The 25,861-nt window shown below is 34.0% G+C and overlaps 2 protein-coding genes and 1 non-coding gene across 7 annotated transcripts; 2 read left to right on the top strand and 1 right to left on the bottom strand.

Moving 5' to 3' along the window:
* The first annotated feature begins 154 nt into the window (after positions 1–154).
* Positions 155–2,444, top strand: LOC107808389 (transcription factor FAMA). 4 transcript variants are annotated; one of them, XM_016632905.2, is made up of 5 exons: positions 155–245; positions 508–640; positions 778–1,113; positions 1,481–1,882; positions 2,182–2,444. In XM_016632905.2, the coding sequence occupies exons 2-5, from the start codon at positions 617–619 to the stop codon at positions 2,269–2,271; spliced, it is 852 nt and encodes a 283-aa protein (XP_016488391.1). In that variant the 5' UTR covers positions 155–245; positions 508–616; the 3' UTR covers positions 2,272–2,444. The 4 variants fall into 4 exon arrangements, with proteins under 4 accessions (XP_016488391.1, XP_016488390.1, XP_016488393.1 ...); XM_016632907.2 differs by lacking the exon at positions 155–245 and adding an exon at positions 287–434; XM_016632904.2 differs by lacking the exon at positions 155–245 and having other exon boundaries at positions 274–640.
* A 5,861-nt stretch (positions 2,445–8,305) lies between these two features.
* Positions 8,306–8,412, top strand: LOC142169235 (small nucleolar RNA R71). The gene has a single exon (XR_012698947.1). It is a non-coding gene; the product is annotated as a small nucleolar RNA R71 (small nucleolar RNA).
* A 12,951-nt stretch (positions 8,413–21,363) lies between these two features.
* LOC107775132 (cyclin-dependent kinase inhibitor 4) lies at positions 21,364–25,302 on the bottom strand. 2 transcript variants are annotated; one of them, XM_016594817.2, is made up of 3 exons: positions 24,744–25,302; positions 21,961–22,158; positions 21,364–21,874 (listed from the first exon to the last, which is right to left on the bottom strand). In XM_016594817.2, exons 1-3 carry the CDS (start codon positions 25,112–25,114, stop codon positions 21,805–21,807), a joined length of 639 nt encoding a protein of 212 aa, XP_016450303.2. In that variant the 5' UTR covers positions 25,115–25,302; the 3' UTR covers positions 21,364–21,804. The 2 variants fall into 2 exon arrangements, with proteins under 2 accessions (XP_016450303.2, XP_016450304.2); XM_016594818.2 differs by having other exon boundaries at positions 21,961–22,155.
* Positions 25,303–25,861: the final 559 nt, after the last annotated feature.

Here is a 25,861-nt window from a genome sequence, read left to right as displayed (position 1 = left end):
CAAACTTGAAAATTTTCACTCAATTTAATTCATAAAATCATATAACAAAGTTAAGTATTTATTAAAGCCTCGTGCAAAGAGGTGGTAAAGTTAGTTCTGCTTGTGATTCACATCAATTAATAGGTGGGAGGTGAAAGAAAAGGGAAGTGAAAGTGAGTAAATTCGTGAGGTGGAAAATTAATCCACAGGCTCTTCTCTTCTCCAAACCCCCTCTCCCTCTCTCATGAATATGGCAGATATATAATGTACTAAAATATTTACATTTATTAGTGTAATTTAACATATTATAAAAAAGAATATTTGTTTTATTTTTTAGATTATTAATTCCACTTATTATGAATAATTAAGTGCTATTACTTATATATATACACACACTTGTGTTATATCCTCTTCTCCAATAGTAACCCCGCAAATTCCCATCTTCTTATCCACAAGTAAATTCATCATCTTATTTTTTTTGTTTTAAATTTCCAATTGTCAAGATAGTTTGTTGCTGAATTTTGTCAGGTTTCTGGAGGTGGACCCAAGGATTGATAATTCACCAATGGATTGATTTTGCATGAATTTATGTACTATTAGAGTTTTCGAGTCTCTTTTTCTTTCTTTCTAAAATACAATGGAGGAAAAAGAAAACAACCAGGTATGTCCACACACATCTATATATTTTGGTACTTTTTCAATGTCAACATTTTTCATAACTTGTGTCTCTTCCTTTGACATATCAATACACTTCAACTCACCATGTTGTTTCACTTTGAACATGAAATATTTCTGCAGCCTTATTTGCCTACAATTTCCCCAAGTCTTAACCATCAAAATCCAGAGATGGTTAATGAAGAAGCTATGATGGTGTCACAAATTGAAGAGAAGTTTATAGAGTTTAGTGATAAAGTAGAGAATGCTACACAACTTAAGTTTCTTATTGGTGAAAATCTTGAAAATAGCCAAGCAAATGAAAGCAAGAAGAAGAGGAAAAGAACAAGAATCAAGAGTAGTGAGGAAGTTGAGAATCAAAGAATGACACATATTGAAGTGGAGAGGAATAGAAGGAAGCAAATGAATGAGCATCTTCTTGTCTTGAGGTCTCTCATGCCAAGTTCCTATGTACAAAGGGTATTAAAACTCGCTCTGTTTCATTTTTTATGATACCGTCTGTCCAAAAATGAATGATACCTTTCTATATTAGATTTTTTTAATTTCACGTTAAACTTTTCGTTTACTCTTAATGACATGTAATTATAGCCATATAAACGTGCATGTTTAATTGAAAAAGCACTATCTCGTTGAAAGGTTCTATACATCTGCCATTTCTCAACGCATTACTTTAGACAAAGAGACCACAATTTTAAGGGTATTTTTGATGTTTCAAAAATTAGTATTTTTCTTAAATTCCGTGCACAGTGCAAACACAACTATATTATGTAGATATGAGAAGAAAGATGGAAATGTTGATATTTTCTTTTTTGTGGAAATTTTCTAGGGAGATCAAGCTTCAATTATTGGTGGAGCAATAGAATTTGTGAGAGAATTGGAGCAACTTTTACAATGCCTTGAATCACAAAAGAGAAGGAAACTATATGGAGATGATTCATTATTAATGGAAATTCAAAATCCTTCACATCCACCATTCTTTGATCCTTTGCCACTTGCAAATGAATTATATGAAGGTGGAATTCAAGAAGAAATAGCAGAGAGCAAATCATGTTTGGCTGATGTTGAAGTGAAGCTTCTAGGTTTTAATGCAATGATCAAGATATTGTCAAAAAGAAGGCCAGGCCAACTCATTACCACCATTTCTGCTTTAGAAGATTTGCAGCTTAATATTATTCATACAAATATTACCACCATTGAACAAACTGTTCTATATTCTTTCAATGTTAAGGTACGTAGTTACATAGAACTATATGACCACCTCATCTAAAAGTTTGAACGGTTAAAGAGGGCACACATTTTATTTACTTAAAAGTAATTAAGTTTTGTGAACTAACGGTATATAGACAAAATGACACTATACCATATATAATAGGTAACTCTTAATTGCAAGCTTGATATGGTAATCTTAAAAATAAAACAATAACCTATTGTAGTCGATTAAATTAATAATAATAGTGATAGTATAAAATTTTATAGAATGTCACTATATTATATTTCCTGATATTGTTCTGATTTTTGTTTGTGCAGATTGCTGGTGAAACAAAGTTTACAGCTGATGGTATAGCAAATTTGGTCCAGCAAATATTCAGTTTTATTCATGCAAACAATGCCATATGAAATATACCCTAATTTACCCTGTACTCTTGTATCATAGCAATTCTAGTTTAATCTTGGATGTGAGCTGTTAATTAGTGACTTCATACATATTCTTGATCATTCAAATAAAAAATCAGCATAAATTCATGTGTATTTAATTTGCGATAAACTATATATTTACTGATTTTTTTTTATCTTTATGAGCTCATAATTGTTTTCTTTGTCAAATACTGTCTTTAGTAACTAATGGGAAACGATTTGACTGCAATTGTCACCATGTGTTCTTTGTTTCTCTATCATACATGCTCTCTGTTGCGTCTAACGACCATTCATTATAGCGTAAGATACAAAAAGGCAGAATACATCGAAAACCTGTTAAAGTTGTGACACTCTGTCTTTAGTTTGTTCCATTTGAACATTTTAATCATGTTTGTTTGGATAACAAGTTATCTCATGATTAATTATTCCGGAATTAGTTATTCCATCCTCCCGTAGGATTAAAAAATACTACAATTCCGAGATAACTAATCCCGGAATTAGTTATACCACGATTTTATCCAACTAAACATGGGATAAACTCATCTCAAATTTAATTCCGGGATTAATTATCCCTTATCCGTCATCAGTGGCGGAGCCACATACACTAAAGGGATGTCAACCAACACCCCTTCGCCGGAAAATTACACTGTATAGCTAGGTAATTTTTTTAAAATATGTATATTTACTATATAATGACACCCCTTTACTTCTTGAAGAGTTTATTTCTTTATGTTTTGACTCCTCTTAATGAAAATCCCGACTCCGCCACTGTCCCTCATACCAAATGAGTCCTTAGTGTATTATTTAGACACAAAATGCTGACATACTAAGGGGAGCCATGGCACGGCACTAGGTGTTTCTGTCGTGTAATTAAGAGGTCACAAGTAAGTCGGGAAAACGAATCTCTTGTAGAAATATAAGGGAAGATTGTGCACAATTGTCTCAAGGGATCAATTCTTCCTCAAATCTTGCGCCTATGGTGTGAGCTTAGTGCACCAAAATGCCCTTTTGTGTGTTAATATACAGTGGCAAGTGTGATATACTAAAAGACTAGAAAAGCAAAGGTTCTTTCCCACGAGAAGATTTTATAGTCACACAAATATTATAAAATATTTTAGACTACAAATTTTAAATATCTTATAGCTATACAAATACTATGATATGGTTAAAATCACAAGCTTTAAAAGTCTTCATTTTTTTTCTTAAACTTCATATCGAATCAAACTACGTAACATAAATTAAAACGGATGAAATATAAAAAAGTGGTTAAGGTGACAATACCTACCTAGTTGTGGTGTTTATTAGATAAATGGATTGAAATTGTAAGTTTTTTTTTCTTTTTCCGGGGGACGAAAATCAAAATCAAAAGGAATCGCTTAACCAAAGACAGTTCAATTCGATCTTAGCCGAGTGCAATTATGTGACATAGGGAAAGTCAACGTGCATGCACTGCCAAATTGTACCTTTGTTTTCAGATGGGATTGACTTTGTCAGGTCTAAATCTTGGAAGTATTAGGCTGTCATTGGATGCTAGCAAATTCTCTTTAATTTTAGTAGGGTCACTTGTCCTAAGAGTTTGGGATAAATATGGTCTTTTATTATGCACCATTTATTTATTTATTTATTTATTTATTTTTGTTTCTTTTAGGGTTTTCAGTCATTTATCTAATTTAGTCATGTTTGCAGTTTTGATTCATGCGCGCATGCTAAAGAATGGCATGTGGGGTTTGGATTTTGACTCGTATTGTTGTCTATAAATGCATCAAAAAGATCCAGAACTGTCCAATCATTTACTTTTAAAATGCAAAAGTAAATGTAATTTTTATTGGTTAGAAATAGAAAAAGATTTATAAATTATAATAATTTTGAATAGCATATGTTTACCAAATTTACTGCAACTTAGAGTACTTTTGTGTAGTTTTTAATAAATGATCTTTAATTTTAAAATTTGAATTGATCTAGTCTAATTTAAATTCGATAATTGATTAATTCACATCGATAAACTGTGTATCCGGATTTTGATTTTAACTTCATGTATATAAGAAACCAACATAGTTAGTCAAAATTAGACTAAAGCTTGAACATACTAATTATGTAAATATTGTATAGGCTATCATTCTATCAAATAAATCAAGACGGATGAAATTTATATCTGTTCCATTCTACTGTAAAATAAATTAGAGCCACCAACCCCTTCCCTTTCTCCCTACACCACCCCACCAACCCCCCCCCCCCCCCAAAAAAAAAAAAAGAGAAAAATTGTTAGTTAATTAGAAAAATACAAAAGATATGAAAAGGTCGTTCTTTATTTTTTATTTTTAATTTAACTCCGCCTTGAAGTGGGAGGGGGGAGGGGGCAATGAACCCCTACCTTGTCTGTTATTGAATAACCATTGTACAAAAAGGAGGGGGACATGTACCAAAACCTCTTCGGACAAAGGACCTAGATAACAAAAATTAATTTACAGAAGACCTTGATTGAGCACTACTTAAAGCAATAGAGTTCCCACAAAGAACTATATAGATCCCAGCCGAATAACTAGTAAATTTTGCTGCTATGATGCAGTTTTGATATCTTGGAAGGATATGATAGTAGGTTCTTTCTGTTGAAATTGTCAAAAGTCCCACATCGGTGGATGATAATTTTGAATGGGAATTTCACCCTATAAAAGGAGGCCTAATGTTTAGGATTTAAACACACCTCTCATTTACCTTTTTATCTTCTTAAGGTATTTGTATCTTCTCTCTTTAGTATTATTTCACTTGTAATTTTGGAGTGGAATAAAATATTGATTGTGTCCGAGGAAGTAGGCAAAATTGGCCGAACCTCATAAATTCTGGTGTTCTTTTATTGTTGTCTTATTGTCTTGTTTATTATTTAATGGCTGTCATAATTTTTGGTATAGTAGTTGTGACTCATTCACACTATATACATTTGATTTCCGCAACAATTGGTATCAGAGCCAAGGTACTGTTTAAGTATGCTCTGTGGTTGCAACATAGTCTGATCTTCCACATCAGAAAAGATCTATCTTGGTAACTGAGTCAAGGTTCTGTCTGAGTATGCTTTGTGGTTGCAGCTTAGTCTGATCTTCCACACCAGAAAGGAAATAATCTTGATTTGTGTCGTCAGCTACTAAATAATATTTATGTCAAAATGGGAGACAGTAAACAAGAAGAATCTACATCAAGTGTCAATAATACGTCATCGTTGGCATCTTCGCTTATGACAAGAATTGTGTCAAATGCGAAATTTGCGGTAGAAATTTTTGACGGGTCAGGACATTTTGAGATGTGGCAAGGCGAGGTTCTAGATGTTCTTTTTCAACAAGGGCTAGATCTTGCCATTGAAGAAAAGAAGCCAGATATTATTGGAGAAGAAGATTAAAAAATTATCAATCGTGTTGCTTGCGGGACCATTCGATCCTACCTTGCTAGAGAGCATAAATATCCATACACAAAGGAAACTTCTGCAAGTAAATTATGGAAAGCACTGGAGGATAAATTTTTGAAGAAAAATAGTCAAAATAAATTGTACATGAAGAAGAGACTGTTTCGCTTCACCTATGTTCCTGCCAATGAATGAACATATTATCAGTTTCAATAAGTTGGTTACAGATTTGCAAAATATGGATGCAACTTTTGATGATGATAACTTGGCCTTGATGTTGTTGGGGTCACTTCCTGATGAGTACGAGCACCTTGAAACTACTCTACTCCATGGAAATGACGAAATTTCTCTCAGAGAAGTTTGTTCGGCTTTGTACAGCTATGAACAAAGAAAGGGAGAAAAACAGAAGGGCGGAGAAGGAGAAGCACTAATTGTGAGGGGTTGTCCTCAAAATCAAACGAGGACTAAGAAGGGAAGATCCAAGTCGAGATCTAGACCCAACAAAGATGAATGTGCCTTTTGTCGAGAAAAGGGGCACTGGAAGAAAGACTGTCCGAAGTTGAAGAATAAGGCCAGACATAACAATGGAAAGGCCATTATGGATTCAAATGTAGCTGATTGTGATGATTCAGACTTCTCATTAGTTACAACAGAGTTATCAACATCATCAGACATATGGTTGATAGACTCGGCTTGTAGCTATCATATGTGTCCCAACAAGGACTGGTTCGTGAATTTTCAAGAAGGAGAATATGGAGTCATCCACACAGCGGATAACAGCCCTCTTACCTCATATGGCATTGGTTCAATAATATTAAGGAGCCATGATGGAATGATCAGAATATTAACAGATGTTCGATATGTACCGGGTTTGAAGAAGAATCTCATCTCTGTGGGAGCCCTAGAATCAAAAGGGTTCAAAATCATTGCAGAAAATGGAGTGATGAGAATATTCTCCGGTGCACTAGTGGTAATGAAGGCCAATCGAAAGAACAATAACATGTACCGCTATCGTGGTAGTACAGTTATTGGGACAGCGACAGTGACATCTAGTGATGACAAAGAGGCAGAAGCAACCAGGCTATGGCACATGTGCTTGGGACATGCTAGAGGGAAATCTTTGAAAGCTCTATCTGATCAAGGATTGTTAAAAGGCGTAAAGACTTGCAACATAGAATTTTGCGGGCATTGTGTCAAAGGAAAACAGACAAGGGTTAAATTTGGTACAACGATCCATAATACTAAAGGAATTTTGGATTATGTACACTCTGATGTTTGGGGTTCTTCCAAAACACCTTCATTGGGTGGGAAGCACTATTTTGTAACCTTTGTTGATGATTTTTCCCGAAGAGTGTGGGTGTATACAATGAAGAGGAAAGATAAAGTGTTGGAAATTTTTCTCAAATGGAAGATGATGGTGGAGAATCAAACAGGCAGGAGGATCAAGTGTATTCGCACAGACAATGGAGGTGAATACAAAAATGATCATTTCAGTAATGTCTGTGAAAATGATGGTATCGTCCGACACTTCACTGTCAGACATACACCACAACAGAATGGAGTGGCAGAATGTATGAACCGGACTTTACTAGAGAAGGTACGGTGTATGTTGTCCAATGCTGGCTTGGGCAAAGAATTTTGGGCTGAGGCAATTACATATGCATGCCACCTCATTAATCGTTTACCATCTGCTGCTATTGATGGCAAGACACCATTTGAAAAATGGTATGAAAAACCTGTTGTAGATTATGACTCTTTGCACGTGTTTGGCTCAGTTGCATATTATCATGTGAAAGAATCAAAATTGGATCCGAGAGCAAAGAAGGCTATATTTATGGGGATTACTTCTGGAGTCAAAGGATACCGCTTATGGTGTCCAGAGACAAGGAATATTATGCTTCAGCAGAGATGTTACCTTTGATGAATCTGCCATAACAGATAAGGTGACAGTTGAAGATGTCAAACAAACTGGTGGTGCATCAAAGCAGGTGGAGTTTGAGGGAAAATTTATTTTTCCTACGCAAGAAGCATAGGAAGAAACAAATGAAGATTACCCTCTGGAAGAAGAGCCAGTAGAGAGGGAGATTCTAACTCAGGAACCTCGACAACAACTTGAATCAATAGCAACCAACAGGACAAAAAGGACAATAACGAAACATGTTCGTCTCATAGAGACGGTTGCTTGTACCCATTGCAGTACCCCCAGGTGAACTCCATGAAAAGTCGGGGTGCCTCTGACCCATTGCATTATAGTTTTCTACAACATTCACTTCCTCAGTTGAGGCTTGACACTCATGGGTAGGGTGTCCTCTTCCACATATATCACAAGCTGCATGGTGTATATTTTGCATCGAAGCTACAGTTAGCTTCCGTATTTCTTTAGCCATAGAATCAAGTTGTACTTACGCAGATGTAGTAGCATCAACTTGGTGAACACCAGTTGATTTTCTTCTTTCCATACTCTCAGAGGGCCACTGATTAGCATCTTCGGATAATTCATCAAGAATTGTAACTATATCCTCTAGAGTCTTCTTCATAAAAGGGCTTCCAACTGCATTGCTCAAAGTTCTATGCGAGGCCGATGTCAATCCATCCCAAAAATCCTGGAGTTGCATCCAGAGTTCAATTCCGCTATGTTGACACCTTCTAACTATCTCCTTAAACCTCTCCCATGCTTCAAAAAAAGTTTCATTATCTTTCTGGTAGAAGTTATGGATTTCTCTTCTAAACTTTCCCGTCTTGGCTGAGGAGAAATATTTATCAAAAAATTTTCTGATTATTTCCTCCCATGTTCTAATTGATCTATTTGGCAAGCTTCGAAACTACTGCTTCGTATCATCTTTAAGTGAAAAGGGGAATGCCTTTAAATACACTGCATCTTGTGACACCCCATTATATTAAAAACTGTTCATAATCTCCTCGAAATCCATCACATGCATGTTTGGATCTTCGTTCATCTTCCCTCTGAAAATGCAACTGCTTTGAATGGTTTGAAGCAAACCTTGCTTCAACTCGAAATTATTGGCTGCAATTGGAGGTGGTCTAACACTTGATAATCCTTGATTGTAGACTGATCTAACATAGTCACCCAATGCTCTACCAGGCCTTGGTAGCGCATTCTCGAACTGGTCTTCAATCAAGGGCCGATTTAGATTGAATCTTTGACCCCTATTATCTTCGACACTTTCCTCAGCAGCTCTATAGGCTGCCTCAAGCTGCTATCCTGGTAGCTGCCTCTACCTTATTGTCATCGTTATTAGCCATGTGTTCTTAGGTTGAGGGTTGCCCCAAGAACCATATGGTAAACTCTTTCTCCTTCCTTAGTTGCCGTAGGTGTTTTTCCAATTCCGGTTTGCAGGGTATTACTTCTCTACAAGAAGATCGTGTCATACACCACGGATTTTACATGTTGCCTGCACACGGAGGAGAAACCCGTGAAGAACAAAAATAAAAGTAAAAATAAAAATAAATTCCTGAATTAGCACCGAAAACTATTTCCAACACTATTAATTGCCAATCCCGGCAACGAAGTCAAAATTTGACGAGCGCAAACATATACTTAAATTATACTCGCTAGTCAAAGATAGTATAATATAATTATCGTGTCTACAGGGATTGGATTTAAAAAGTATTATTGTAGTTTGTAGCTAGATTGTTATCCAGGAGGATCAACAGTTGAGATATATATGAATTCTAACTACAAACAACTAAGAATCTAAAGCTATTGACTAATGACAATCGCAACAAAGGTAAGCAAAGAAGTTATCAATGGGAGAAAATATGGGTTGATAGGATAGGTGCAAGATAATTGTTCGGGATCTAACTCTAGATAATTCACTTCTAATGTTCAAGTGAGTCTCTCGAATTTACTTAATTATCAGCACAAATATTTAGTAGAAACTTCTCTCTCGATTAAGTCTCAACCTCACAATATGAACCAATTTAAGTTCGGTGAAGATATACAAGAATTCGTAATGGATTGGTCTTTAGGAGAACCTCTTTCGATTATCTTCCTAACTAGGTTTAATCAAGAATTAAACTAGCCTCTTTCGATACTTAGAAGAATCTATGAACTCAACCAATAATATAATGCAAATACATCACAAGTTATACCTCTCTCGATTACAAGAACAAGTGAATATAGATGTACAATTAAATCTTCCAAAAATGATTCAAATACATAAAACTAGAGTTATAATCCACAAACAACCATCAATACACAAAATCCATCAAAACCCAAAAGGTTCTATTCCATAGACATGGAGAAGTTCTTCACAAATGAAATAAAAGTATAGGAAAATATAAATACAATCCAAATCCGGATCTTGAGTGAGGAAGGAAGGATAAAAACCTTGTGCTCTAGCTTTTCCCTCTTCTCCTTAGCTTTCTTAGGTTTTGGTATGTCAAAAGTGTGTCAAAAATGGTATTTTGGGGTATTTATTCCGCCCCCAAAATAAATCCCAGACAAAACTACCCTTTCTTAGCAAAATAGGACTTTTCCCGGACAGGATATGCACAATCTTGCACCTGCTCGCGCACTTGGTCGCGCATTTTGTACATTGTTCTACCCTAAGTGCACGCCCAGGTGCGCGATCGCGTACTTGGTCACTCACCTGGGTGGTAAGTTATGATTTTGGAAAAACGTAAAACATGAAAGTTGTATCCCTTTTAAATAGCTTTCCAACTATATATTGTGGAGCCCAAACAGAGTTCTGAAAAAAACTTTATATGTATTTTACTGGACACTGCGCAATATGCCTGCTCGATTCTTCGTTTAGTTCCGCTATCATCCGTTGATCTCCGAACTCGATCCCGACTTAATACTTCGGCTTTTACTCAGACTTCAAAGCTCCAGAATAGCTTGAATTCATTCCATAATATCTACATAGATCGGAATCACTCCTACAAGGCATAAAACACATAATTAGTGCAAAACACTAGTGATTAAAGCTTCAACTCAATTAAAGTGTAGTAAATTAGAGTGTGATAAGCGACTAAAACATAAAATTATAGCCTACCATCACATAACTGAGGTGATTGATCTGTGGACCTCTTTTGTGCATAGTGAAACCAATGAAGTTAATTGAGTTCCCATCAACAATAATAAAGAGGGGGGGGGGGGGAGATAGAACAACCCCTTGTTTAAGGCCCCTGGAAGACTTAAAAGTCCATGAAGACATCTCCAATACTATCTTTAGACCACTTGCTAAGCACTTTGGATAACTTTTTCAATTTGTATTGAAGGATCCAAGTTGCATTATCCTAAAATCTTCTGCCCAAGCATTTTTCACAATTGTTAAGTAGTCAGGTTCAGAAGACCAGAAGTTAAGGAACCTGAAATACTTGATAGTATCATCATTCTGATTATAACAGCTCATGAGAAGGAGGTTGTGGTCAGAACCTGTCTTTGGAAAATAATCAACCCTAGTAACTTCGAAAGAATTATACCAAGCTTCATTATCCATCACCCTATCTAGCCTTTTGCTAATCATGTTCCCTCTTCTTCTACCATTGCACCATGTGTAAGGATGTCATGTCAAGCCATTGTCAGAGAGTTCACAATCTTCCATACAGTTAATAAAGTCCAAACTTTTGCTAGCAAGTAGGGGACCCCTCCAAGTTTCTCTTCAACAGATAAGATGGATTTGAAATCCCCTAGAACTGTCCAAGGACCATCGACCTATGAGTGGATATTTCTGAGCTTCCTCCATAATTTTCTTCTTTTAGCACTTGTGGACTTGGCATAGACCACTGTGATCCAGTGAATATGGTTGTACCCTTTGGCTTAATTTGAAGGGTGATTTATTGGTTGCTTCTGGAAAAAATATTGCAGTCGAAATCATCATTCCAGAAAAATTAAACTTTGCTATTGGAATTAGACATGACATGATCATAGCTCAACCCTCTTCTATATATGTCAATGTGAGGAGATGGTAAGAAATGTTCTTGTAGAGTAATGAAATTAACATGGTTTATCTTAACCAGATATTTGAGTCTTGCGAAGAATTTTTTTGATTTCATTCCTCTAATATTCCATGAGATGAGCTTAATCATGGGAAATATTTGAGGAGGAAGTGACATGCTTTCCTTTGTTGATAGGTTTTTGAGATCCTTGTAGGCCATTCTTCTTTTCTTTCTTTTTTGTTTTGAGCATTAGACACCTTGGGGATAAGCCCTGTTTGTTAATGACTTCTTCTGTTTCTTTGGTGACTGGATCCATAGGATCCTCTGGAAGAGGTGATGGTGGTTCATATAAGCTATCAGCTACCTGTTCCCCTTCATCTTCGCTAGATTGTATTAAACTTTCTTCTACCTTTTCCATAGAGTTTTCATCTTCAATGTGTTCCTCCAAATCTTCAAAAAACTCCTCCTCGGATCTATCACCTGATTCATCCTCAGTTTTGGTCTAAGTCAGGTCCAAGTTTTTTAGGGTGGTCGTGTGGGAGAAAGTCTAAACATCCCAAGTCAATCACCAGTTGGCCTCCCTTTGCTTGGACACATGCAGTATCATCAGTAAGAGGGTGCTTAGTGGAGTTATTTGAGCTCCCTTCTGTGCTTTGACTTATATTATTATCAGCCTTTTCTAGTAAAGGGACTTCCCTGTGTTGCATATCTTCCTGTTGATGCTTTTCTTGACTGATAGGTGAGTAGATTTTCCCCTTATTTTTTGTCTCCTCTTCAATGTTAATGATGTCTTTGATCTTGATTTCCATGATCTGCTTATGTTTTTGTTTGGCCCACACCATGTTTGTCACTCTAAGATAATTGGTGGCCATGCCCTTTTGCTCTCTCTTTTTGCTTCTGTTTTTTCTCTTTTTCTTTTGTTGGAATCCTTCTAGTTGTGGCTCTGCATTAAACGATATCTCAACTGGTAGTTGAGTCTCAATAAGTGAAGTGCTTTTAGTAAAATTTTGAGGCTCATTAATAAAGGTAGTTGTGGTAGGGAGTTAAGGCTCATTAATAACAAGGGTCTTGGTTTGTACTACTTCCTCCTTTTTATTGTTAAAGTTGGAAGCATTGGCATTTTCTTTTTTGTTTGCAGGCTTCTTGTTACTTTTCCTTGTGACTTGGGTAAAGCCATCATCTTCCTTGTTTTTCTCAGTAACTTGTGTTGCAACTTCTCTGGCCTTTGAGGTTTCAGTTGTGTTATCGGAGTTCTTTGTTCCTTCCTCTCTTTTGCTTTGAAACATGGTAATAATACTTTCACAGAAAGGCAGGCCAAAAGATTATACTGTCCTTACTGATTGTAACTGTTGTATATGAGACCCTCCTCTTTTGACAGATTGTGTGTATAAAAGGTCAACTGGACAAAATTCTGGTACTCAGTCCTAATAACTCATGATTTTGGCTTTTACTATGTTCCTATTACTTGAGCATTTGACTTGTAAAAAATTTCAGACATTGTAATCTTTGTTTCTTTTACGCTTACTTCTTTTCCTTCTGGTTTTGTGTTATTGTTGTAATTATCTAACTTCATTATCAGTTCTGAGAGTCAACGTGAATAAAATTTGGTCTCAAGTCAGAAATGCATCAAATAATATGTTAGAAGTTCTCTTTTATTTGGAAATGACATAAACGATATGATGATTCAATTTTTTCTTAAATTCTAAATGTGAATTGAAGTCTTAAACAATATTAGGCAAATTATATCAAGATGGGCCAGATTGGGCTAAATTTAGGTTGTCCAACTGTCGAAGTTTGACAAAATGTCATATTGAGCCCATGTAATATACCTCTAATGTTTTGTGGTGAAAATAGTACGGGTTAGCCAGTTTTCGAACTGATAATTAAAAAATAGTCAGCATTTGCAAAGTCATTGAAAAATAGTCACTATTTTGCTGCAACACAGAAAGTTCCACCATAATATACTGGAGATTGGTGCACTTGTGTATGAACTTCCAACATATTATGCTGGAACTCCAACACACGGAAAGTTCCAGCATAATATACTGGAGATTGGAGCACCTGTGTATGAACTTTTAGCATATTATGTTGAACCAGTATATTATGCTGGAAGTCCAGTATATTATGCTGGAAGTTCAGTATATTATGCTGAAATATTTTTCGGATTTTGAACAGTATTTTCGTTCAGATTTATCTTTACATGAAAAGTGGTTAAATTTCGATTACTTTTGAAACTGTGGCTATTTTTCAATTACACTTATAAATCTGATTATTTTTTAATTTCACCCTATTTTGCGTTCAAAGTCAAAGGTCAGACCCAACAATGAGAAATACCGAAAAATTTCAAGGCAACATGTTTCTAAAAAGTTGCCAATTTTGTTAAATTAATTTACAAAAGTTTACACACGATATACAAATTCATGGTGCATACGAGGTTGAAATCGAATCTTCTACACTATATATATGGCCATGGGTGTAAAACAGAGGATAAAAACAAAATAGATCTCAAAATTGATCTCTTAAAATGAAATTATTAAGTGGAAAAGAGATTTTTCTCATCCATAGACTATACCAATGAGTTGGATTGTTTTTTATTTATTTATTTATTTAATTAGTTGGGTGTGCTAGTCCGCAATGGCTACTCATGATCCTATAACTCAGCAAAGTACACTGGGAGAAGTAAATAAACAGTCATTTTTAGAGCTGTTATTTAAGGATTAGCTAGTACTTATTTTGTCCTTAAATTTTGAACTAAAAATATTAATTTAATGATAATTCAAGATATTTGTGTCCAAAAAAATTAAACTAAAAAACTGAAATTCATGATATATAGCCTAATTCCTAAATAGCAGTCTTTTAGAGTGGCTACCTAGTGTCATTTCTACAGGTACATTGCTTATACAAGTCATGAGTCCATTTTTGTAGTTATTAACTTGTTTTACTAAAAAGGAAAATTTTCGTAACTACAACTTCTATTAGAGTTCTACATCTATTATTTGATTTACGCTTTGTGCAATATTTTATACAACTAATAATTATTCAGTTTAAAAATCTCTTCTCTCTCTACAAAAATCATTTAGTAAGAATCCCAAAATTTTAGCAAATTTAATGAGATCCTCGTAATTTCCTAAATTTAAGCCTAACTGAATTGACTGCAACCAATTATTTTTTAAAAAAATCTGTAAATCCTAAAGTTTAGCCTAACCAAATTGACTACAACTTAAATACAATGAATCATCTCTTAAAAGATGTCCTTTGTCTTTCATTAAAAATAGGTGAGAAATTACACCATATGTAATCTATGTTCATCGAGTAATAATATATCTTTTTGCACTATTGCATGTAACTGATAGTATATTGTATATTATTTACATAGTGGTATAGATATATTATAATATATTGTATAAGGTATATATTTAAATGTATTAAAATAATATATATATATATATATATATATATATATATATATATATATATATATATATATATATATATATATACTAAATGTATAGAAATATTGCACCAATATTTGATTTTTCTTGGTATACTGTAAGCATATAAAAAATATCTACATATATTACACCAAATTCGTAAATAAATATTTTAGTATTTTGCCTTTAATCCTTGTTACAACATGATTCAACATTATCACTTTCAAATAAAAAAGTTGAACCACGGTAACTTCTCAGAAACATAAATTAAAAAATGTCAACTTTTATATTTAACAATTGATTGAATTTATTAGAAAACAAAAGGGGGAAAAGATGAAGAAAAAGAACACCATGGGTGTGAAAGACAAAAGATCAATTTTTCTTTACAGATTCATCTTCGGTGTATTTTTCTCTAGATGCAACTTGTTAATATTTAGAATGAGGGTGATGGCTGGCATGCGATGTTGGTGCACCACAACTGCTGGATATTGACAAAAAATTGGTTATTTCAACAGATGATTCTGAAATTTCTTCAATCCGAATATTGTCTCTACCATCACTGTCCATGATTTTCTGAGCAATGTGTTTTTATGCATTTTGACTTGCACAAAATATATGGGACGAAAAAAAGAGGGATAGACGCTTGTGATATATTGGAATATCTTTCAGTGGAGAAATTGGGGGGAAAATTGATGGTGATAGATACATTATGTGAGAGAAAATCAGAAAGAGATATCTTTTAAGTGAGATGAAATCTCAAGGAAGAGATTTTAGAGTATGAAAAGTTGTACATAATTTAATTTAAAATGTAAGATTTTAAAGTAAATTATAATAAAAGTAATTTTATAAAAGCAGTTGTTGGGAATATAAATAAGTTTTTAAAAGGTTGTATTCTATGTAAATTGGACTATCAGTCAGGAACCATTCAAAGGCCCAAGTTTCATGGCCTATTATTTTCTCGGCCTGTGAAAAAACCAAGTTTCAGCCCATGCGATGGGGCCCAGGGTCCGGCCCACTTAGAAATTGTGTTGAAGATTCATTACATATAGGAGTGACTTTATGAGTTTAAATTCTATATAGTGACAACGTAGCCTAATTTAAGTATATTTCAAATTAATCTTTTCAGTTATCCTATATTCATATTTAATTAAGTCACACCTTGGCATTTTTTACACTATTGAAACCAAATAAGACCAATTATTCTCTCAACCTTCCTCCAAACCACAGTTTATATTTACTCATGCCAATTTTGGTACTGTGTTTTACTGATTAGGATTAAGATTGACAATTGACAATTCTGTTTTACCTCCTCCAAATGTTACTATGGTAGATCAAAGACAAACTCAAATTACAAAGTCAATGAAACTAGGAGCATTACTTTACAATAATTTTTTTATTTTTTTAACTCAAATAAAAGCTTTTATTAGGCTGTATCAGCAACTAACAAGTTTACAATAAAACTAGGAGTATACTCCCAATAAAAAGGACTAGCATAATTTCTAAACTCTCTTGCCAAGCAACAGCCAAATTCAATGTTTACCTTTTCTAGCCGGTATACATAGGTTATATATTAACTATACATAATTATACATATATTATACATGAATTATAAATGTATTATATATCCGACGGTTATTTTTAGTTTAAGAGAGTATGTAGACGGCTATTTGGGTCAATTGTTTATTGAATTTGCTTGTCTCTTAACCCAAACAAGAGATATATTAGGATTTCTCCTTAACAAGAAACGATATTAGGATTGCCTCTTACAATCTTCACTTGAGGAGTTACAAGAAAGCATAATTTTCTGGACATCACATTCAACTATACCCGAGCTATTAAAATATCAAATCAACCAGACGAGAGCAAAATGTATACAGTTCGAAACAATAAATATATACATATATACTATTTGTATTTTCTGGATACACGTTTCAGCCACCTTTCAAATTTATTGAAATGTCCAAATTCGTTACAGACTAAGATCAATTAAATGTAATTTTCATCACAATGTATCATAGGTGTAGGCCATGGCTAAAAAACATTTGGCATCAAATTGGCCAGAGGCAATTTTGGAAGCAATCATTTTTCTGATAGATACGTATTCAAAAGGGAAACTTGAATCAGTTGGATGTTATCCTCAATTAGGAAAAAAATAAAAACATTGGTATAGGACCACACAACAAAACAAACTGTACATATTAATGGCAGCAATATTTCTAAAGGCACATGTAACTTGTGCGTTATAACCATGTGTGGGTACTAGGAGTGTACATAGGTCGGGTTTGTTCAGATTTTTCAATTATCAAATTCAATGGTGTCGAACTTTTAAATTTATAAACCAAACTAAATCAACAAAGTCGAGTTTTTCAATCTCGATTTTTCTCGGGTTTTTTAGGTTTTCATTTTTTTTTTTGGTAAAGTCTTTATAGCATAAAATATATAACTTGTGCTCCAAATATTTCTTAAGTCCTAGTAAAATACAACTATATAATATATTTTCTAAGAAACTAACACAATAATATGAGATAATTAAGTCATAGCATTATACTAAAATATTCAATAACAAAGATAAAATAATAAAATTACATAAAATAAATATTGCTAATTAATAAGCCATAATAAAAATTAACATAATCTAAAAATACTATATAGGTCATGCTAAAATAAGTATAGCTAATAAGTACTAATATTAATTACATAACTAAGCACTAAAGAAAAAGATAAACTAAGTTATGCATTTTCATTATAAACCAATATAAAACTAAAATAATTATCCAACACTATCGCCATTCCTAGTATTGAATTGAATTTCTTTTGTTAGCATTACTATTGATTTGAACTTTGTTTGAGTTACTACATTTATGGGCTTTAAAATTTATTTACCATTCAAGAATGTTAAGTCTAAACTTGAAATAATACGTTAAAAGATAAAACTGTGAAAAAGTTTAAGAAATATTTATAAATTACATTACAATAAATATTTATATGTATAAAATATTTTTAAAAATTATATAAATGTACTATCGGGTTGGTTTGGTTTCAGTTTGACTTTTTTAGTTAAAACCAAACCAAACTAATTATGGTCGGGTTTTATTTTCCAATACCAAACCAAATCAAACCAAATCACATCGGATTTTTTTTTTCCGATTTGACTCAATTTATCGGTTTCGTGCGATTTATCGGTTTTCTTTGTACACCCCTCGTAGCTACTATGGCAAACTTCAATGAGGCAATAGTGAAATATGTCTTTATATAAGAAATTGAGATCTCAAAAAAGAGAGGGTGGGGAGATCATATGGGGACAGAGCGAATTATGTGGTAAATTTAACTCATTGCTTTCGGTTCGGTTATGTATACATATGTAAAAATCATTTAGAATATATATATATTATCATTTGAACCATATATATAAAAGATTAACGTACAATTAGGAGTGTTCAAGTAAAATAGAGAAACTGAATCAAACTCGTCGAAAATTTTGATAAGAACAAACAATCAACATTGTGAATTTATCTTCTAGTATCAATCTATCATCAACAATTACCTTCAAAAGCCTCTTGTTCTTGCATATATATATGGGGTCTACCTACCTTCCAATTTTTGTTCGATCTTGCCAATAGTTTGAAACTTACCCTTATAACTTTGTTACCCTTTTATGTAACACTTTGAAAATTACCCAAAAAACAAGTTGAGAACATGTCACTTAGGGGTCGTTTAGTTGGAAACAAGTTATCCAAGAATTAAGTATCCTTGCATTAGTTATCTTGGGATTATTTCTTATCATATGGATAAAATTAACACTACAACGAGTCCTTATACCGTAATTTTATCCGGTTAAACTTATTTTAAATTTAATTCCGAGATTAATTATCCCTTATCTCTCGTACCAAACGAGCCCTTAGGGTGTGGTCTCCTGGTCGTTAGAGGAAAATCATGAGGTTTCAGGTTCAAATTTTAGCTGAGCCAAAAAATATTAAGTAATTTTTTCTCATCTGTCTAAGTCTTAGTGGACAGAGTTACCCAATTTATATATCAATGGGAAATAGCAGATACCCAATAAAATAGTCGAGATGCACATAAATTGAACCGAACACCACTAAAAAAAAGAATATTAAACAATTTGACGACATGTCGTTTCAAAATTTACGAACACTGCGTCTGAGTACTAGATAATATTTTCGTCTCTTTTGATATGCAATGGTTTATAGGCATAAAACATTGGTGATAGAAGATATTAAAAAGGAAAATAATGGAACTAAATTTTCATGGAAGGAAGCTATCTTAATTTACCTATAATCTCGCAAATTTTTTCTAAAGCAAAATACAACCAAAGCAAAAACTTCATATGCACAATTGACGCTAAATACTGAAAAAGATGTAGTAAAAAGAGACAAGAAGGGAGAAGTAAAACAGACAAGGACTGGTCTTTTATTGTAATTACTTAGCAAAATGAGAGTGAGTGACTAAAAAAACTTTCATTAAAAATGTAAGATCCTCAACAAATTAATTCCTCATTTTTTAACCTCCCAACCCTCCCATTCCATCACCTTTCACCAAGAATTGTGATAGAATTGACGAGATCTCTTTACTCTTAATTAGAGTTCTCGGGTTTGCATCTTGTGAGTACAAAAAATTTTAACAGCGAGCACTTATTAACATATCGAACACAAAAACTTTAATGCGAGTAGTGAACATAGAGCAGAAAAAAGAAACACGAAAACTTTAATACGAGTACTAAACATCGAGCAAACAAAAAAAGAAAAAGAAATTCTATGTATCATTTTTCAATCTTAGAAAAATAGGCGAGCATTGTAATATTGTATATAGTATACTAGCTACAGTATTACTTGGCACAAAATGGACAAGTACACCAGATAAATGACACGATACACACACATGTTGAAAGGTAAAGACAACCAGATCCATTCAGAATTTAATGACCAAATGTCGTCAATTGATCAGATAAAATGAAATTAATTAGAGGGTGGAGCAGTCAAAAGCAAATTAATTGTGGGAGGCAAAATTTCAAACAAGATTTAACCATTGGTCAGCAAATTAAACAATGCTCACTTAAAAAATCAGAGAAGACAATTATTATGTCTAATGTTTGAATGCTAACAAGAGATAATTATTGGGAATTGAATATTCCCAAATTTTACATAATAAATAATAGAATTAAAAAAGTAACAAACTTCACCAAATAGCATATTCCAAGATTATGAAATGATATTTTCTCTCCATTTAACTTTACCAAATACCTTAGAAAATGAGGAGTACAAAAGAAAATGCTTGTCCACCAAACTCAATATCTTTCACGATCTAACATCTCTTTATTCATCAAATACCAAACTGGGATTAGAAAACAAGATTAATCTGAATCCAACGTGTTATAGTCATGCTTAAATCGCTTAATGATAACATAGACTGTTGTGGAAGCACAAGTAGAATAGAATGACTGTTATATTATTGCTTAAATCTATTTTAAATTGTTTTAATAATCAAACAATCCACCAGCTTAAATCTATTTTAAATTGTTTTAATAATCAAACAATCCACCAGAACAATGACACAATATACGAAACTCGGTAAATAAAATCATTTCTTTATCCTTTTCCAATAGGGCTCGAACCCATGACGGTTTCACTTAAATAAGAAGCTTTTACTTGGTTCGAACTCATGACATACACCTTGGTCACGCGCATTAAACCAAAGCGCGCGCACCCGCTAAAAAAAAAAAAAAAAACCGCTAACCCTATAACCATCCCTCTTTCAACATTTCCGAATCTAAACAAAAATTTGCAAACCAATCATAACTACTTTTGTTCAGGCATATAATAAGTACAAAAGAAAGACATGATAGTTATCCATTTTCAAAAAGGAATCTTTTGAATACATGCCCACTAACCAAAGCAACCCCACAATACAACTCCTAAAAGCCAATAGTAGTGAACATAGCCCCAACCATTTTCACAAGCTGCTAAAAAATGGCAGGTCTATAGTGCAATAAGAGCCTCATCTCTACAGTGAAAGCCAGCAGCAAGTTGTGGTTTATGAACAGTATGTCTCACATTTTAGAGGAACAAGCCAAAATCCAACCATACATTTTAAGCAGAACATGATAGAATAAGATGATAAATAACAACGAGAGTAATTCCACGGGTTTTGGGAGGGTAGTGTGTAAGCAGACCTTACCCCACCCAGAAGATAGAAACGTTGTTTCCGATAGACCCTCGACAAGTGAGATCTGAGAGGGTAGTGTGTACGCAGACCTTACCCCACCCCGAAGGTAGAGAGGCTGTTTCTGATAGAAACTTGGCTCACGAGAGAAAGATTATAAAGACAATATGGTAAAGGGGGGAAAAACTTTGAGGGTCATTTTATTCAGAATATGTCTAAAAACAAGTTCACATCAGTACAATTATGAACAAAAAAACTACTGAAAACAAACATTAGTAGACCTACCTTCTGTACCACTTAAGACACTAATCAAGACGACTACTACTACTACTACTACTAATACCCTTTCTTCTTTCCCTTCCCTTTTCATGATCTGTTAGTCAAAGGATATCTCCTTGTATTTGGTTGTTTAATGTCACAAGCTTTGTTATGTTACAGATCATTAGCCTACCCTTCTAAACACTTACTGCCCCTAGTTTCTTTACAAAGTCAAAGAGTGATTGGAAATAGAAATTTGACAATCACCATTGTAGAACATTAAAACTTACCTGCTGCTATTTTCCTACACCTTTATCTAAACCTAAAGATGAAACAAGAAAATGCGGGACATATCTAGCAATCTACTTTCACCCATTCGTAACGTCCGGGAAGGGGCTTCTCATTCACTGGATCAAAGTTGTACCTGCAAAATTGTTCCAAAACAAGCTCGATTAGACGTGAGGGTGCATCTGCCGGTGTAATTACAAGAAGTGTCAAGTGAATTCTTACTTCTCGATGAATCGTCTCCGCTGCTGCTCTTCTGCACGGGTAAAAAACTCATCCACTTCATGAGCTATCGGGATATTCGTTCGTAGCAAATTTGGTACTCTGCCGGTTGCATTAATACGCCTCGTACTGGAACCAGGGGTTTGAATGTTGTCTGAATCCCTTATCAAACTGCAAGGTGTGCTTTCCCTGGTGGTCCTGCTGTAAGAAAGAGCAAAAGAACTCTATAGTGCCCCATTTAAATGAATTAAATCTAAATCTTTGCAAATCACTAGTAGAAAAACAACAACCACCCAGTATAATCCCACAAGTGAGGTCTAGGGAGGGTAGTGTGTACACAGATATTACCCCTACCCTTAGAGAGGCTGTTTCCTAGGAGGGTAGTGTATACGCAGACCTTACCCCTATCCGGGGTAGAGAGGCTGTTTCCGATAGACCCTCGATTCAAGAGGATGAAAAGAACACTAGTAGAAAACCAGAGTAACGTATATTCAGATTTGCAACACATACAGCTCATGGCAGCAAAGATACTAGTAATATGCATGCACTGAATAAAGGTGAATCATTTAGTGGCTGTCAAAAAAGCTTTCTTGCCTTTATTGTCATATCCATCTATTACTTCAATCATAGAGGGACCCCCACGTTCATTTTCAACGGTAAATTGTTCTCAACAATGATTGTAACTTTGCAAATTAAGGCAGCAAAGATACTAGTAATATGCATGCATCCTGCAGTTAACAGACAACAACTTTTTCTCACGACGAAAGTTTCAACGACCATAGATGTACTATGGGACGGCAAATCTAGAGGGGTAGTACATCCATCCATCGTTTTTGTTGTTCTTTTTTTTTGGAGGGGTAGACGCATAGAAGGAACGAGTTCATCCACTTAGTTTTACTTTGCTCAACAAGTCAAACGCCAAAAAAATAAAATTGCAATTTATATTCATTCACCACATTGGAACAAAATCGGCCATTTATCTAATGCAACAACAATGTGGTGTCCGATAACTACGGTGCCAAAATGTGCAAGATAACCAATTAAGTGTTGCAAATAAAGCTGACTACAAAAACTGAACGACAAAACAATAGAGAAATGGTTATTTAACTATTTAACTTCTACCACATGGAGAGCAAACTATAACAGATAACATAAATAAAAGGAGGGTCCAACAGATATACACAAGTAAAAGAAGGCATAAAAGAAGGCTAGATATAAGACAAATATTACGACATTTACTTTTTCAAATAAAGACCAGCAACACACTTTGGGTCAAAAAGGTAATGATTTTTCAATTGAAATCACATCTAGAAAAATCTAAACCAAGACTAGGAATTTTAAACAAACGGGATCAAGAATCATTAATCTTTCGTTTCAACACAAGAAAAAATGATTTTTGTACACCCCTTTCTTGTGCCGAAAACTAGGAAGACAAAATAATCACTCCGAGAATTCTTTTGTTCCCTGTATTTATTCCCCCAACAATGTTTCTGCTGATTTACAATTCCTCCAAGTTAAAGGTTCAATTATAAATCTAATACATTAGAAAAACTGTCATCAATGAAGCAATCTCAAGAGAAAAAAAGGACATCCCGATGCACTAAGCTCCCGCTATGCACGGGGTCCGGGAAGAACCGGACCACAAGGGTATATATTGTATGCAACCTTACCTTGCATTTATTCAAGAGGTTGTTTCCACGGCTCGAACCCGTAACCTCATGGTTACATGGTGAGGTCACATGGCAACAACTTTACCGGTTACGCCAAGGCTCGTCTCGAAGCAATCTCAAGAAAACAACCATAATATTCTTATTCCATAATCTAATGGTGATTCAGTAACCAAATGAAGCACATTTAAGCAACGCTATTAAAAGGGATAAATCAGTATACCAGACTTTGCATGTTTAAAGTTTTTCTTTTTTGTAGTTGGTTGTGTGGGGGGCCTTAATAAATCCTACACTTTCTCAATAAAAATTACATCATAAATCTACTTTTCATATATTTGCACCAAATGTCCACAGTACAAAAAAAGGGACTTTAAAGGGGAGGAACGAGGAATAAAAAGCCGTGTGGAAAGTGACTACTATAAGAAAAGCAGGCACCAAATTCAAGAAATGAAAAAACCTTAAACTTGAATAATATCAAGAACACAAATTTTCATTTGTCTGCATTTTCCCCTTTCAATTAAAATCGACAAAGAAAAGGATAAAGAGCAACAAAGACAAATCTACACTCAAATAAGGCAAATAACCCTTAAACAACACCCTTATCCAGACTTAAAAAATTATAAAAATAAATAATATAAAAAAAGGAGGAGCAAGCAGAAAGATTCAGTAAATCAGCCACAGAAAATTTTTCTGTTCTAAAAAAGAATTTTATTTCCTAGTCTAAAGAAGCAAAATAAACCCTTCCGGTCAAGAAAAATCTGAACTTTTCAAAACCAAACACCAAATTCATTACCAAAATTACATTTCTTAGCAATCCATAAACCAAATACAGTAAAAATCACTAATTTTAATACTATTTTTTGCAACAAATAGTAAAAATTAGTCAGCACAGAGTAATAAAGTAAAAACCCAGAGCAGAAACAGTAAAAATGGGGGAATTGTTTTCTAGAATATTTAACACTGTCTCAAACCTTGCTCTATATAAACCACAAAACTCTAATCTTCACATAAGAGTAAGAAACATAAACATGCAAACTAGTAAACCCTCACATAAGATTTTCAGCAAAGGGAAAATGAAAAAATAAATTAATTTTTCAAAAAAACAAAAAAAACACCCACCTTTTTCTACCTTCAAATTCCAACAAATTCTCTCCAAAAGAAGCTTCAACACCCACATCACCACCACAGCAGCTATTCCCCTTTACCTCTTCAGAACTTGTTCTTAAAACATTAGGGATTTTAGGGTTTAACAAATTAGGATCTTTTGAAACACCATTTTTCTGCCTCCTCCCTTCAAAAACCGAAAAGGGTTTGATTAACTTTCTACTACGAAGCTCTAGGTAGGACCCACCATCACCGCCGGAGCCGGATTCTGTAGCCGCCGGTGAAACCAATTTTGAAAGAGCTAGGGTTTTAGCCCTTGTTAAAACACCAAGAGGTGATACTGATACTTCCCCTGATTTTTTTGACTTCCTCATATACTTCCCCATTTTGTCACTAACAGTTAAAATAGAATCTTGAACTTTTTTCTGCTTTTTAAAATTTTTTTGCTAAGCTCTTTTCATGGAGGTTTTTTCCAGTGTGTGTGTGTGTGAGGAGAGAGAGAAGGAATCAGTTGTTGGTTAGAGAAGGGGAGTATGCAGTTGTTTGTTAGAGAAAGAGAAAGAGGAGAAAAGAAAGGGAGAGATGAATATATAGTAGTGAACTTTTTAGAGCAGAGGAAGAAGGGGAAAAAACAGAGTAGGGTGGGGACTTTATGTGTACTTTTCTTAATTACTATATCTCATGACATATTGAGTTTATCACCTTCTTTTCTTTATTTAATTTTTAGTATTCTTTTTTTTTCGACCCTCACTTTCTTTTGTTTTCTTGTACGAAGGATTAGTTTTAATTTAATACAACATTTGATTTTTAGAATAGAACTCTATATTTATAAAACAACTACTATTTCACCTTATCACCAAACTAGGTAAATCTTTACTATCCATTACACCTTATTTGGATTCATTTCCTTTTAATATTAAATCATTTTAATATTATAATTTTTTTTAACTTTTCATTAACATATAAATCTCTAATAAGATTAAAAAAATCCAACCAATAATTAAACATAATGTGAGTGTGTCAACATGGCTAAGACTTAATCTTAACCAGTTGGTACAACTTATATGATTTTTTTTCTTTTATCATATTTTGTCATTTGTTAAATCTGAATTTCAAAAGATTATATGTCTTTC

This window comes from Nicotiana tabacum, chromosome 14 (assembly GCF_000715075.1).
Source record: "Nicotiana tabacum cultivar K326 chromosome 14, ASM71507v2, whole genome shotgun sequence".
NCBI classification, from domain to species: Eukaryota; Viridiplantae; Streptophyta; class Magnoliopsida; order Solanales; family Solanaceae; genus Nicotiana; species Nicotiana tabacum.
The sequence above is the reverse complement of the archived record's forward strand: the minus strand, read 5'-3'. Positions and strand labels throughout refer to the sequence as shown.